A 14,420-nucleotide genomic window follows, 5' to 3' on the forward strand; every position below is an offset into this window, starting at 1 on the left:
AGGTTGGAAAACCTACTGTTTTTCAGATGCTGAATAGCTCTCTATGAACAACAGGCAAAAGGGCCAGCTAATAAGGACAGCTAGCTGACAGGAAGAAACACATGCAATAAGGCTTTATCAATAAATAGTCTACAAAATATATTACCCAGTGGCTAGAAATCTTTCATCCTAACAACCTATATCTATTGAAAACATTTCTATAGAGACATCAACTTTACAATATGGCCAGAGCTATACACTTTCAAAGGAACCTAGGATCACCTCCTACGAGACTAACATGATGCATCACTTGCCTTTGAATTCAATGGCAAAACCAGACATCCCGAGGGAGGCGTCACTTCTGAAGGCGAGGAAGAGGCTGTTCCCACTGCTCTCAATGCGCTCCGGGGCCTGGTTTCCCTGCAGGCTGCTGATCAGTGGACCATTGGAGTTCTCACCCTCATAGATGTGCAGGAAGTCATAGCTGGGCTCCATGTTGAAACTGCGAGGATACAAAAGAGAACCTAGGCCATAAAAGACTGTTGCCTGATTCACACTATAGGGTCAATCAGAACCATAATGTGCTGGCTCGTATATTTCCTTTTCACATATTTCCTTTCACATTGTCTTTTCCAGCAACTATGACAAGGCCAGCCCGGCTCAGCCTGGCTTGACCCTAAATCAGGCATGTGGGGGCTGTCTGTACTGTCTATAACTGTTATTAGAAAGATCAGATCCGTTTGTTTTGATTTTTCTCAGGGGAGTCAATGTAATTCCTGTGGGTACATACACAGCTAGCAAGTATTCTACATTCATCACACTGTAGGCCTATAACTCTGGGGCGGCAGGTAGCCTACTGGTTCGAATATTGGACTTGTAACCGAAAGGTTGCAAGATCGGATCCCCAAACAAACAAGGTAAACATCTGTCGTTCTGCCCCTGTACAAGGCAGTTAACCCACTGTTCCTAGGCCGTCATTGAAAATAGGAATTTGTTCTTAACTGACTTGCCTAGTTAAATAAAGGTAAAAAAGTAACACAAGCTAAAATTATACATTTTATAAAAGCTATTCCATTTATAGGTATCATCTAGGGATATTGGATAATACAGTACAACACATCGATTTGGATAATATTTGAACAAAGGCAAACTATTTCACCTCAAACACAGAATTGTTTGATAGTGTTTGATGTTTGTTTACGGTAATTGCCAAACTGACAAAGACAGAGTGGATGCGCTCTTTCCATCTGTTCTTTGACTTTGGTCCTTATTACCGTGGGTGGCTCACAGCATAGCATGAGCGACATACCTTCTGAAAATTAGGGCTATAACAAAGTCAGGGTTGACTTTAATTCTCCAGTCACATTCTTTTCCTGGTGGGTAGGGCTGTGGATAGTTGGGTGATAGAATTACCCCAGCAGGGCCTGTCACGTTGCCGCCACAGGTAGCTATCACAACAAGGAGAGTGAGGGCAAAACATGTTTTAATACGACATGTCTCCAACACATTAAATGTTTACGGTGATTGAAGTGACAAAACAGGCCCCCATAGACATTCAGTGACAAACAGTAGTGATGGAATTCCTTCCTGCAACTGTCATTCAGAAGGGTTATTAGCATCTTTGCTTTTTCTTTTTAGCATTGTTCTATTGTCAATTTAAGTGTGTGTGCTAAGCAAAATCCTGTCAATCATGTGCTTGTTTGGGAGGGTCTGTGAGAGCAATATTTTTATAACCTTAGTAATCTTCCACCGTTACTAATGATTCGGCCTATAAATGGCCTTCCATCAAACAATTATCAGTGTTGTAGTAAACATGTCAAATGACTAGAAGTGACAAAGTGTACTGTCTGACAAAGGATTTGTTGACAATGGCAGAAAATGCCAATTACATTTCAGTTACTGATGAATCATTCTTCGCACAGGGATTCACACTCTACTGAGGCATGGTTTACATTCTTAAGGATTCATTCATTCTTATAATAAACATAATAATAAACATAAAGTAATTAAACTGATGCAAATGAGTGGTTGGTTGCCCAACACCAACAGTCAGTAGTTCATAAAACACTGCTTACATGTATTTTCAGATACCACAAATCATTCAATGAAAACAAGACAGTGGAACACTATAGGCCTAATATACAGATTCCAAATCACCTTTTTGCAGCAGAATAATCCTAAAGAGAACATCTACCTATTGTACAAACCCTTTGATGACATACATGTATAGCCATGAAAATAAATGTATTATTTCTCCATTACTGTGGAGGTCAAAGCAACATACCTATACAGGTCGGAGGGTCTGGCTGCCAATAGAACCTGTTATTGAGCTGTACACAGGTGATCTTGTCTAGGCCCTGGACCTGGTAACCTGGGTCACACTGGAAGGTGATAGTGTCCCCAGGCTCCCGACTATCCCCGTAACGTGTCCCATTTTGGGGAGTTCCGGGGTCATTACAGGTCGTCGCAGTAGTAGCTGAAATCACACAAATGAATCCCTTAGAAACATTTTGACAGGACGGTTTTAAATAATACAACTCTCATTTTTTTTCAGCCAACGGCTGATAAAGATATAAGCATAATTTCATGTGTTGAAATCATTGGACTGGCAGCAAACTGATTTGTGGAGACTAATTGTCTTTTAAATCATATTTCCAGAAAATATTTGCCAATTATATACAAATGCTATGCTCAATTTAATTTACATATATTTGTATGAAATACTTATTTGTCAAAAGGATTTGTCATAACAGTGTTTTATACATGGCCCAGAGTAGGAAAAGAGAGGGGAATCTCAAGAAACATACTGTAACATTTGTCTGAAAAGCTACTGAATAGAATGTCATGTCCGAATTCCTCTGGTCCATTGTGACAGGTACTACTTACTTGAGAACTGAATGGAGAAGCCTGACTTGCTGATGAAGTAATCACTGTCAAGCTGGAGCGTTAGGATGTTGAAGGTGCTGTGGGTGTCTTCGGGTAGAGCTGACCCACTCCATTCCTTCAGGAGGAAACCCCCCTCTGTTGGACCGTCCCACACCTTCAGGATGTCATGAGCCACTTCCGTGTCAAACACTATGAAGTGGAGGCTAAATAGAGAAAGGGAGGGGATATTGATTACACATTATGCACCTCCTTAAGAATTAGAACCTTTTATACTGAAGTCTGGTTTTACCATTGGTTTACATCTGTGACAAACACCTATACACTCAACAATACTCCATAAATCAACTGACCAAGGGTTGCTACTAACTTGTAATAAGAAAATATCATTGGAATTCTATAGAACCAGTTCTCAAGTAATGTCTCAGACCGATGAAACATCTATATTAGATCATTCTTGCTCACCAAACCATTTAAGGTAAGTTTCAGTTATCTTCAGCAATAATTAGGAAAAGGATGAGTTCCTTCCATTTTATTCAGTTAGCAGGCGCTCCTATCCAGAGCGACTTTAATTAGTGCATTCATAAAGGTGAGACAACAACATATCACTATCATAGTAATTACAAAGTAGTTAATAGCAAAGTCGGTGCTAGTAGGAAAAGACAAGTGTCATGAGATTTATTTAAGATACTATTTAAAGAGAAGATTTCCTTAATAAAGTCTAATAGCCAGTGATGTCAAATGTATCTCTCCTCCTCCTTCATCTGTAAATTGCTTGAACTGAATTGGCATATCTGATTTCTATGGCATTTCAAGCGTGCATAATTGGTTTATCCTTGGGGGTTATTGTTTTGTTTTTAAGAAGCCAGTAATGGACTTGAAGGAATAGATGCTAATGGTAGGAAGGCTAGCAGTGGGGTGAAATGCAATCAGCAATGGCACATTTAATCACAGCTTATTTTCCAAAAGTGCAGCAGAACAATTGCTCCGCTATACTAGACACGCCTCGCTATAAACTCGCTGATTTCATTTCAAATTTAAATGGAGTCAAGAAAAATTGGGCTATTGTGTATCTAATTGCCTATTCCAAGGGGGTGTGTCCCTATTGTGAGATACAGTACCTGATGGTTTTGCCTGTGTCCGCTTCGATAGACCAGGTACAGTGGAGGTTATTGTCATAGGGCGCAGGGTAACCCGGGGATAGTATCCGTCCAGATATTGCACCTGCGATGTGGCCTCCACATTCAGCTAGATAAGGAAACCAAAATGTCTCATATCATCAAAAATAGAAATCGGATTAAATAAGCCTTCTCTCTGGCATCAACCAGCTGAATTTATAAACATTACATACTACATCACATCATTACATGCACTTGAAAGAATCAAATATGTTCTCAAGCGTCTCAAAATACATGTGTATTATTTTAGTGACTGCTGACGACACTGGAAAAGAGGAGAGGACATCCCTATTATGTCACATCGTTCAAAGGAAATAAAAAATACAATGGCAGCCTAAGGCAATGTCATCTATTTTCCATGCTACTTTTCGGCTGTATGGAAATTTGTCTGAACCGAGCCAGGCTAATTAAGGAATGAGGCTGAAGAATGACACTGTAATGTATCAGTTCTCTCCAGTACAGAAAGCTCAGACTGTCCACACGTTTTGTATAGCTTTAGGGGCTATAATATAGCCAGCATTAGGGGATAAATGTTCATAGCTGTTAACTAGCGTAACTATTTCAGTATACTATAAATGACAGCATGTTAGCCCGGGGTTTGACTCGGAGTTAGCCTGAGAGAGCGTAACTGGCAAAGCTGGTCATATAATGGAATCAGTACGATGTTAATAACAGTGAGAAAGAATGCAGACAACACAACAAATTCCATGTTGACTGGTAAAACGGTATAATATTTTCAAACGCATCAGATGAAAATTAATCCTTTGGTATGGGTATCTTGAACTAGACCATTACCATGGTAATTAAAATGTAAACAAAATGTTACTTAGGAATGGTAAGTGTTTCACCATAATAAGGAAATGTATCCTTGATGATGAGATTTGTCTCTTTTCAGCTGTGACTCACTCACCTAGACAGGAAGGTAACGGTTTGTCCCAAACCCTACGGTCTCCACTTAGGCATGTCAGAGTGCTGCTTCCATGGAGAGTATAGCCAGGGTTACAACTGTACAATACAAATGTGTTTGCAAAATGGCCATCATCTTGAATCTTGTATCCGTAATTCGGAGTTCCTGGTTCTTCACACTTGACAAGGTCAAAACCTACAAAGACAGATTTGAGACTGTTACCCATTCAAACATAACAAACATTCATTTATTTTCATTAATGATAAAGGTTGAACAATAAAAAAGACATCTGTCTGGTGAAATAAAGCAAGTTGCTTCAAGCATTCTAGTTTGACTTTATATTAGTGATGCTTTTCATACATCAGCCTTGAGCATGCAATATTGTAGTAAAAGGTTATTGTAGAATGAATGGAAGCAGATATATCTGTCTCAACGCACAACTGCAATGCTCACTGGCATTATATATTTTTTTGTGTACCATCTTAAACTACTCTCTCATGAGAAATTCACGATATTGTACTTACTTACAAAATATATACATTCTTGAAACAAGATACATTTGTGCCTTTACCTGTAGAGGTTGACCATCAGACCACTTTCAACTAATGTGAAAGATAATACTGTTCATATAGGGCAAGTAAACATGGACTAAACATACAATACGAGGCCTTTTTGTTATTGGTGTACAGTGGTTCCTCCTTTAAAAGTTGCGTCATACTGCAGCCCACCTATTGGCATTAGTAGAGAATTTAAAACCTTTTTTTTGTAATAACGTAGTACATTGATTTTAAGAAATTTGGCTTAATTAATTAGATTAATATTATGGTGTTTCAATTCCAAGAAAAACAAAAAACAAAACCCTCAGGGTTTCCGTTAGGATGTAATGGAAAATATTGCGCTGTACAATGTGACGGTTGGGAGTAGGCTACAGCATAAGAGGATTGGAGGAATCTAAATTAATATCTAAAGGAAATAACATTTCCACACCCTAATTGTAGTGTAAGCAATACTCATTTTGCCTTTGGTAGGCCTACAGTATATCAACAACAAAAAATTCAATGGCGTGACACTGCCAATAATTACATTTAGAGGATTGGAAGATTCTAAATTAATGTCTAAGGGGCACTTTCCATTAGGATCTGTGATAATATCTGATAATATCATTCTAAATGAATTAATAATAATAACAATAACAATAATCGCTTTGTTTAAAAAGTAACAATATTTTGGAGATTTCGTTTTCATTTAACATAGAGTGAGCGAGAAAAAGGCCATTCTTGAACATGGGGTGAGACATTCTCACTAATTTGTAAATAAAACCAGTTTGTTATTTAGAAGGATTTATTTCTGAAGAAACCTAACTTGATTATTTAGCAGACATCACTTGCTGATATTCAGGCAACACATATATCTTAAGAATATCATAGAATTGTCACGTCCTGACCTTAGTTACTTTTTTATGTCTCAATTTTAGTTTGGTCGGGGCGTGAGTTGGGGTGGGCATTCTATGTTTGTTCTGTATGTTATAGTCCTATGTGTTTGGCCTGGTATGGTTCCCAATCAGAGGCAGCTGTCAATCGTTGTCTCTGATTGAGAACCATACTTAGGTAGCCTGTTCCCACCTGATGTTTATGGGTAGTTGTTTTCTGTGTCTGTGTTTTCACCATACAGAACTGTTTCGATTTTCATTTCTTTCCTTCACTTTGTTATTTTGTATTTTTCGTGTTCTAATAAATTATCATGGACACTTACAGCGCTGCATTTTGGTCCGATCCTTCCTATTCCTCATCTGAGGAGGACAACGATCGTTACAGGAATATAATTGAACATTTTAATTTCTCCTGCTTGTTTTTTTTTAAATGAGCGATTGTAATCTGAATAAAGGCCAAAATAATATTTATAATGGCTAAAATATAGCCCTGCTTATAGCCATAATGGTGCTGTACAACGTGACCGTGTGTTAGAAAGAGTATTTTCCAGTGAGCAACAATTTGATTGCATTCATTAGACAACTTTGTTCCAATATTTCTGTAATTCAGAGTTATTTATTCCCATAGTAATTAATTCATGATCCATAACTAGATCAACATCGGCATTTTGAAAGAGTATTTTTATTATTATTTTATGAACGAAAGCATAAAAATGCTAATGAAGAAATACAGTACTGTACAGTATATGCTTTTACATTTGGATAACAAAGCGTTTAAAGCATTTTGAAGATATAAGACACCTGAATTTGTTTATTAGGCTACTGTGCAGTCTGACAAGTTAACATAGCCTACAGTACATAGTGTAGTAAACATGGGAATGTGTCAAATTCCTCACATAAGGGAGAGCAGGCCATGTCCAGACTTTCTCGTTGACCTCAAGTGCCTTCAATAATAGCTGCACTAGAGAATGTGGCCACACGGGTGACCGGCGTTCTATTCCCTGATGGGGAGGAAGGAGTAGGCTGTTCTTAACTGATTCCATATGTGCTATTTCATAGTTGTGATGTCTTCACTATTATTCTACAATGTAGAAAATAGTAAAACATAAAGAAAAATCCTGGAATGAGTAGGTGTGTCCAAACTTTTGACTGGCACTTGGTTAATTAATTAGATTTATATGATGGTGTTTCTATTCCAAGTAAAAAACGAAAAACCCTCTGGGCTTCCATTAGGATGGAACGGAATATATGGCGCTGTAAAACGTGACGGTCGGCAGTACAGTTCTGGGCTATTTCGCTAAAGAATCCCCAAGTCATGCAGGCAGGGCACGCGGGAGCCCGGGGATCAATTCCCCAACGGGGAGGAAGGAATAGGCTGTCCTTGTAAATAAGAATGTGTTCTTAACTGACTATTCTCTAACCAATACCCAAATGGAGATTAAGTGAAAATAAAAATCTCGTTCATTTATCAAGACCAGTCCCCATGCTTGTCTCAGAGCAGTGCAAAATGGTGCTAAAATAGTTGTAGGCTTTAACTTCAAATCCTATTGCTTCTAACTTCAATATGCTCCTTAAATAAATAAGACCTACACCACTTTTAACAGCATATTACTCAACACTAGTGAGACTCATGTCGCCTACGGTAGGCCTACAGTATATTGAAAAACATGACGTGACTCTCCGGCAATAATTACATATAGTGGATTGGAAGATTCTAAATTAAAACCGAAAGCCGCCTCATGGGTCTACCGGTGACGGTCGGCACGGGTATCGAACCTGCATCTGTTTGCACTGGGGAGCCCCCATCCACAAATGATCAAAATACAGAGAGGTGTTGGTAAAGGTATATTATCCTTCTAATAGCCCATAATGGGCTATGATAATACTGTACATGGTGTCCAGGTCAGGATAACCAAAACATTTCTTAATTTAAGACAATCAGAAAGAATGTTAGTACTTGTTTATTTTGATCCAAAGCCATGAATGAGTGAGTCACTCAGCTTTATGTAGTGGCCGGCTATATGACTGTGTCATCAACTTGATCATATATAACAATATTTTGGAGGTTATTTGGTTTTCAAAAAATGAAAGAGAGCGATTATAATCTGAATAAAGGACAAAATAATATTTGTAAAGGCCAAACATTATTTCTGTTTTTAGAGGGAGAGAAACCCTGGGCCAATTGTGCGCCGCCCATAAAGGCCAAAATATAGCCCTGCTAATAGCCATAATGTCACTGTACAACATGGCCGTGTGTTTGAAAGAATATTTTCCAGTAAGCAACAATTTGTTTACCTTCATTAGACAACATTGTTCCAATATTTCTCCGCAAATAATTACATTTAGAGGATTGGAGGACATTTCTGTAATTCAGTGATATTTATTCCCATAGCAATTCTATATGGATTCATAACTAAATAAACATCAGCATTTTTAAAGAGTATTTTTATTATTATTTTATTAACGAAAGCATAAAGCTGTTGATGAATAAATACTGTACTGCTGTTTTGAGTTGTAACACTTCAGAGTACTTAAGCATCGGATACATTGCAGGGTAGTAGCAGGGCTATAAAGAGTCTATTGTCCTGCTAATCGGGATACAAGTATTTCAAAATGGCACCAGCTGTCAATCACTACTGTAAATAAAAAATCTTGTTTACATTCTTTATTGTAACCACAATGTCACAAATAATTTTAATCTACCTTTCCAACTACATTCAGAGTTTGGGATTAATTTGATTCATACTATGGTGTTTCTATTTCAAGGAAAACGAAAAACCCTCTGGGTTTCCGTTGGGATGGAAGGGAAATATGGAGCTGTACAACGTGACAGCCAGTACTGGGATATTTAGCTAAAGAATCCAGTCCAGCGGGAGACCGGGGTTCAATTCCCCGACAGGGAGGAAGGGGTAGGCTATCCCTGTAAATAAGAATTTGTTCTTAACTGACTTGCCTAGTTAAATAAAGGTTACACTAAGAGCATAACATTTCTACACCCTAATTTTCTAATTCTATTCTAACCAATACCCAAACGGAGATTCAGTGAAAATAAAATCTCATAGATTTATCAAGACCAGTCCCCATGCTTGTCTCAGAGCAGCGCGATACAGTGCTAAAATAGATGTAGGCTTTTGCTTCTAACTTCAATATGCTCTTTAAATAAATAAGACCTACACCACTTTTAACAGCACATTATAGAGGATTGGAGGATATTTCTGTAATTCAGTTATATTTATTAGTATATATTATTTTATTAATGAAAGCATGAAGATGCCATTATTAGTTACATTGTTTTAGTTTGAACGTGCAAACTGGCACTAAGAACAGAGGGAACGTTTCCCTAGTCAGCTCCATTATTAGTGCAATGCCCCTTAAATATTTTGGCGATGATTTTGTTTTCAAATAATGTAAAATGAGCGAGAAAAAGTATTTTCTTGAACATTGTTAATAATTTGTAAATAAAGCCAGTTTGTTATTTAGAATGATTTATTTACGTTTTTAGAGGGAGAAAAACCAAACACCTACAGTGATCTCATGGGTCTCCCAGTCAAGGCCAGCACGGGCAATTGAACATCTGTAGCAACACAGCTTGCACTGCTATGCAGTGTCTTAGACAGTGTCTTAGACGCATTGCGCCACTGAGACACTGTACAAAGTGACCGGTCGGGAGTGGCCTACAGTACTACAGTAAGAGCAAAATAATCATAACAAAATAAAATAATAAAAACCTTTGTGTAACAACAGGCTATGTTTACGTGTCAGACCGCACAGTAGCCTAATAAACAAATTCAGGTGGCTTATATCTTCAAAATGCTTTAAATGCTTTGTTATCCAAATGTAAAAGCATATACAGTACAGTACTGTATTTCTTCATCAGCATTTTTATGCTTTCGTTAATAAGTAATTATAAAAATACTCTTTCAAAATGCCGATGTTGATCTAGTTATGGATCCATAATGAATTACTATGGGAATAAATAACACTGAATAACAGAAATATTGGAACAAAGTTGTCTAATGAATACAATCAAATTGTTGCTCACTGGAACTTTAGTAAGTAATACTGAAGTCGTGCACACTTTTCAATTTCTATTTAGGTTTATGTCGCCCACTCATTGTCAGTTAGAGACACAGTTGGACCCAAAAGCATAATCAGTGCTCTAACTCCCCCTTGAGCTGGTCTGAAGCAATGAGGTAGTGACGCAGAGCACCGTACTAAACCACAAATTACCTTTAACGTAAGCTCGCAACTTTTAAAGGAGGAATCACTGTAAGCTTAGAATTGGAAATTGGGTTAGTCTTGAGGGGGCCTGTTTCTCAGTAAAGCCTATTTGAACACGAATCAGGGAATATCTATAGAGGCTGTCTCACATTTGTTCTAGGACATGGTCTACCTACTGCTGTACGTCAGTCTGAACCCCTTATTGGTTTCAGTCCCATTGCTGTTGAACTCAATCCAGAGGTGATTTGAGGTACTGTTGATGACGGCATTGTACATGTCTGTTTTGGAGAAATTGCCAAGAAGACGATATGAAGTATCCTTTCCGTCATACACCTGTTGATTAAAGAACAACACTATAAGGCACAGGTTTCTCAAAATACTATTAATATTCAAGGGAATATAATAATAATAATAACAATATAAATAATAATGATAACGATTTACTTTAACTATATATACATAACGCATTGATTACACATATCCGTAAGCATTTATTGAATGTGGTATAACAGGTCCTAATCTTATTATTAAAGGTTCATTAATGAAAAATATTTATAGTATATCCATAGCACATTCATGTCATGCTATGCAAGAGCTCATATTTAGGTATCTTAATAGATGCATCATTACAATTAGAGCTTAGTATCATTATTATGGCTGTTTCTCAAAAACATGCTTCTGCCAAACCACATTTAGAAAATAATGCTGATATAAATACAGTAGGGCAAAAAAGTATTTAGTCAGCCACCAATTGTGCAAGTTCTCCCACTTAAAAAGATGAGAGTGGCCTGTAATTTTCATCATAGGTACACTTCTACTATAGGATCCCCACAGGGTTGACTCCTCAGGGTAACTTTTATGGCTCAAATTGTGTAGTTGAGGGTCATAACTCTTTCGTAACTCATTAACTGCCCTTCTCCACATCACAATTAAGTTGGTCACACTGGTCTATAACTCACACATGAAGGGTCTATTAATGAATTCAATGCAGACAAAGTAAAGTCAAATCTATTTTGCCATGCATAAAGCAGTTATGGCTAAGATAATTTAATTTGAATGCTTTGAATTTCAATCTTTGTTAAATCTACTCAAGAAAATTCAAACTGAAAAATGCCAACAGCATGATTCGTCGGCGATGTCCTCAGCAATTGTTTTCTGTCCTACGTCTGGAAAATGTCAATAAAATGTTAATATTTCCTTTAACATTTGCGTTGTGTCCGTATTCTTTTTGATAAATGAGACATTTTGATAAATGCTTTATAAATGCTTTATGAATGCGAAAACAGAAATGACAGCATGTTGACTGCATAGACTTCATACATAGACCTTTTATGATGGCGTTATAGATAAGATGACAAACTGCTAAGTTAATTACCATGAAGTGCTTAGCTATAAATGCTTTATGAATGGGAAAATAGATTTGACTTTATTTTGACTGCATATAATTCATACATATAACCTTCATGTGTGCGTTATAGCCCAGTATGACCATCTTAGGCCTAACTTTGTTGTGGAGGAGGGCTGTTAATTAATTACGAAAGCGTTATGATATAACCCTCAACTACATGATTTGATATGTAAGATTTACCCAGAGGATTCAACCCTGTGGAGATCTTCAAGCACCATTGACCTCAGAGAGAAGAAGAAGAACATAACTCACAAGCCTATACTGGCTGGTGGGGGAAATGGGGCTAGTACAGGCTATATATCAGCATATCTTTCTAAACATCGTTTGGCCTTTTGGCATATTCCCTACCACTGGTATGAAAGCACACTTTTGTGAACAGCCATAATGATGACACTACTCTGCCATTGTAATGATACATCTATTAAGATACCTAAATATGAGATCTAAATCTTGCAGAATGTAAAGTACATGAATATACTTTAGATATGTCATGGATATATCTAATTAACCTTTAATAATGCAAGTGGGAACTTTTATAACAAGTTCATGAAATGCTAATAGATGTGTAATAAATGCACTATGGATGTGTAGTCAAAGTAAATCGTTACCATAATAACATACAGTACCAGTCAAAGATTTGGACACACATACTCATTCAAGGGTTTTCCTTATATTTACTATTTTCCACATTGTAGAATAATAGTGAAGACATCAAACTATGAAATAACACATATGGAATCATTTATTAACCAAAAAAGTGTTAAACAAACAAAAATATATTTAATATTTGAGATTCTTCAAAGTAGCCACCCTTTGCCTTGATGACAGCTTTGCACAGTCTTGGCATTCTCTCAACCAGCTTCATGCGGTAGTCACCTGGAATGCATTTCAATTAACAGGTGTGCCTTGTTAAAAGTTAATTTGTGGAATTTCTTTCCCTGTTAATGCATTTGAGCCAATTAGTTGTGTTGTGACAAGGTAGGGGTGGTATACAAAAGATAGCCCTATTTGGTAAAAGACCAAGTCCATATTATGGCAAAAACAGGTCAAATCAGCAAAGAGAAATGACAGTCCATCATTACTTTAAGAAATGAAGGTCAGTCAATACGGAAACTTTCAAGAACTTGAACATTTCTTCAAATGCAGTTGCAAAAACCATCAAACGCTAGGCTCTCATGAGGGCCGCCACAAGAAAGCAAGACCCAGAGTTCTCTCTGCTGCAGAGGACAAGTTCATTAAAGTTACCAGCCTCAGATTGCAACCCAAATAAATGTTTCACAGAGTTCAAGTAACAGACACATCTCAACATCAACTGTTCAGAGGAGACTGCGTGAATCAGGCCTTCATGGTCGAATTGCTGCCAAGACACCAAACCAAGGACACCAATAAGAAGAAGAGACTTGCTTGAGGCAGGAAAATCGAGCAATGGACATTAGACTGGTGGAAATATGTCCTTTGGTCTGATGAGTCCAGAGTAGGTGAACGGATGATCTCTGCATGTGTGGTTCCCACCGTGAAGCATGGAGGAAGCGGTGTGATGTTGTGGGGGTGCTTTCATGGTGACACTGTCTGTGATTCATTTAGAATTCAAGGCACACTTAACCAGCATGGCTACCACAGCATTCTGCAGCGATACGCCATCCCATCTGGTTTGCGTTTAGTGGGACTATCATTTGTTTTTCAACAGGACAATGACACAAAACACACCTACAGGCTGTATAAGGGCTATTTGACCAAGACGGAGAGTGATGGAGTGCTGCATCAGTTAACCTGCCCTCCACAATCACCCAACCTCAACCCAATTGAGATGGTTTGGGATGAGTTGGACCGCAGAGTGAAGGAAAAGCAGCCAAGTGCTCAGCATATGTGGGAACTCCTTCAAGACTGTTGGAAAAGCATTCCTCATGAAGGTGGTTGAGAGAATGCCAAGAGTGTGCAAAGCTGTCATCAAGGTAAAGGGTGCCTACTTTGAATAATCTAAAATATATTTAGATTTGTTTAACACTTTTTTGGTTACTACATGATACCACGTGTGTTATTTCATAGTTTTATATCTTCACTTTTATTCTACAATGTAGAAAATAGTAAAAGTAAATAAAAACTCTGACTGGTACAGTTAATATTTATCAGACACTTTTATCAAATGCCACTGACAGTCATTCATATTTACATTTTTTTACATATGGGTGGTCCCGGGAATTGAACCCACAATCATAGCATCGCAAGATCCATAATCTACCAACTGGGGTACAGAGGACCACAGTAGCGCGCTATTTAATAGCATACAGTACACAGAGTGCGAATTACACCATGTGATTCAGGGGGATCTCAATTTTCTTTTAAATGTAAATTATTTACCTTTTAATCTGGCATGAACACAACCAGTCATGATATTTTCATCTGATTTTCAAACAA

General features: G+C 37.6%; 1 protein-coding gene across 1 annotated transcript in view; it reads right to left on the minus strand.

Annotated features, from left to right (window-relative positions):
• The window catches only part of LOC115113847 (CUB and sushi domain-containing protein 1-like), a 494,033-nt gene that overhangs the window by 123,104 nt on the left and 356,509 nt on the right, over nucleotides 1-14,420 (minus strand). Inside the window, exons 23-29 of the mRNA XM_029641828.2 lie at nucleotides 10,774-10,930; nucleotides 4,951-5,142; nucleotides 3,984-4,110; nucleotides 2,866-3,068; nucleotides 2,264-2,455; nucleotides 1,289-1,427; nucleotides 294-481 (exon numbers count right to left, since the gene is read on the minus strand). Coding sequence (XP_029497688.2) covers nucleotides 294-481; nucleotides 1,289-1,427; nucleotides 2,264-2,455; nucleotides 2,866-3,068; nucleotides 3,984-4,110; nucleotides 4,951-5,142; nucleotides 10,774-10,930 — 1,198 coding nt within the window. The remainder of the gene's footprint in view (nucleotides 1-293; nucleotides 482-1,288; nucleotides 1,428-2,263; nucleotides 2,456-2,865; nucleotides 3,069-3,983; nucleotides 4,111-4,950; nucleotides 5,143-10,773; nucleotides 10,931-14,420) is intronic.

This window comes from Oncorhynchus nerka, linkage group LG28 (genome assembly GCF_034236695.1).
Source record: "Oncorhynchus nerka isolate Pitt River linkage group LG28, Oner_Uvic_2.0, whole genome shotgun sequence".
Classification (NCBI taxonomy): Eukaryota; Metazoa; Chordata; class Actinopteri; order Salmoniformes; family Salmonidae; genus Oncorhynchus; species Oncorhynchus nerka.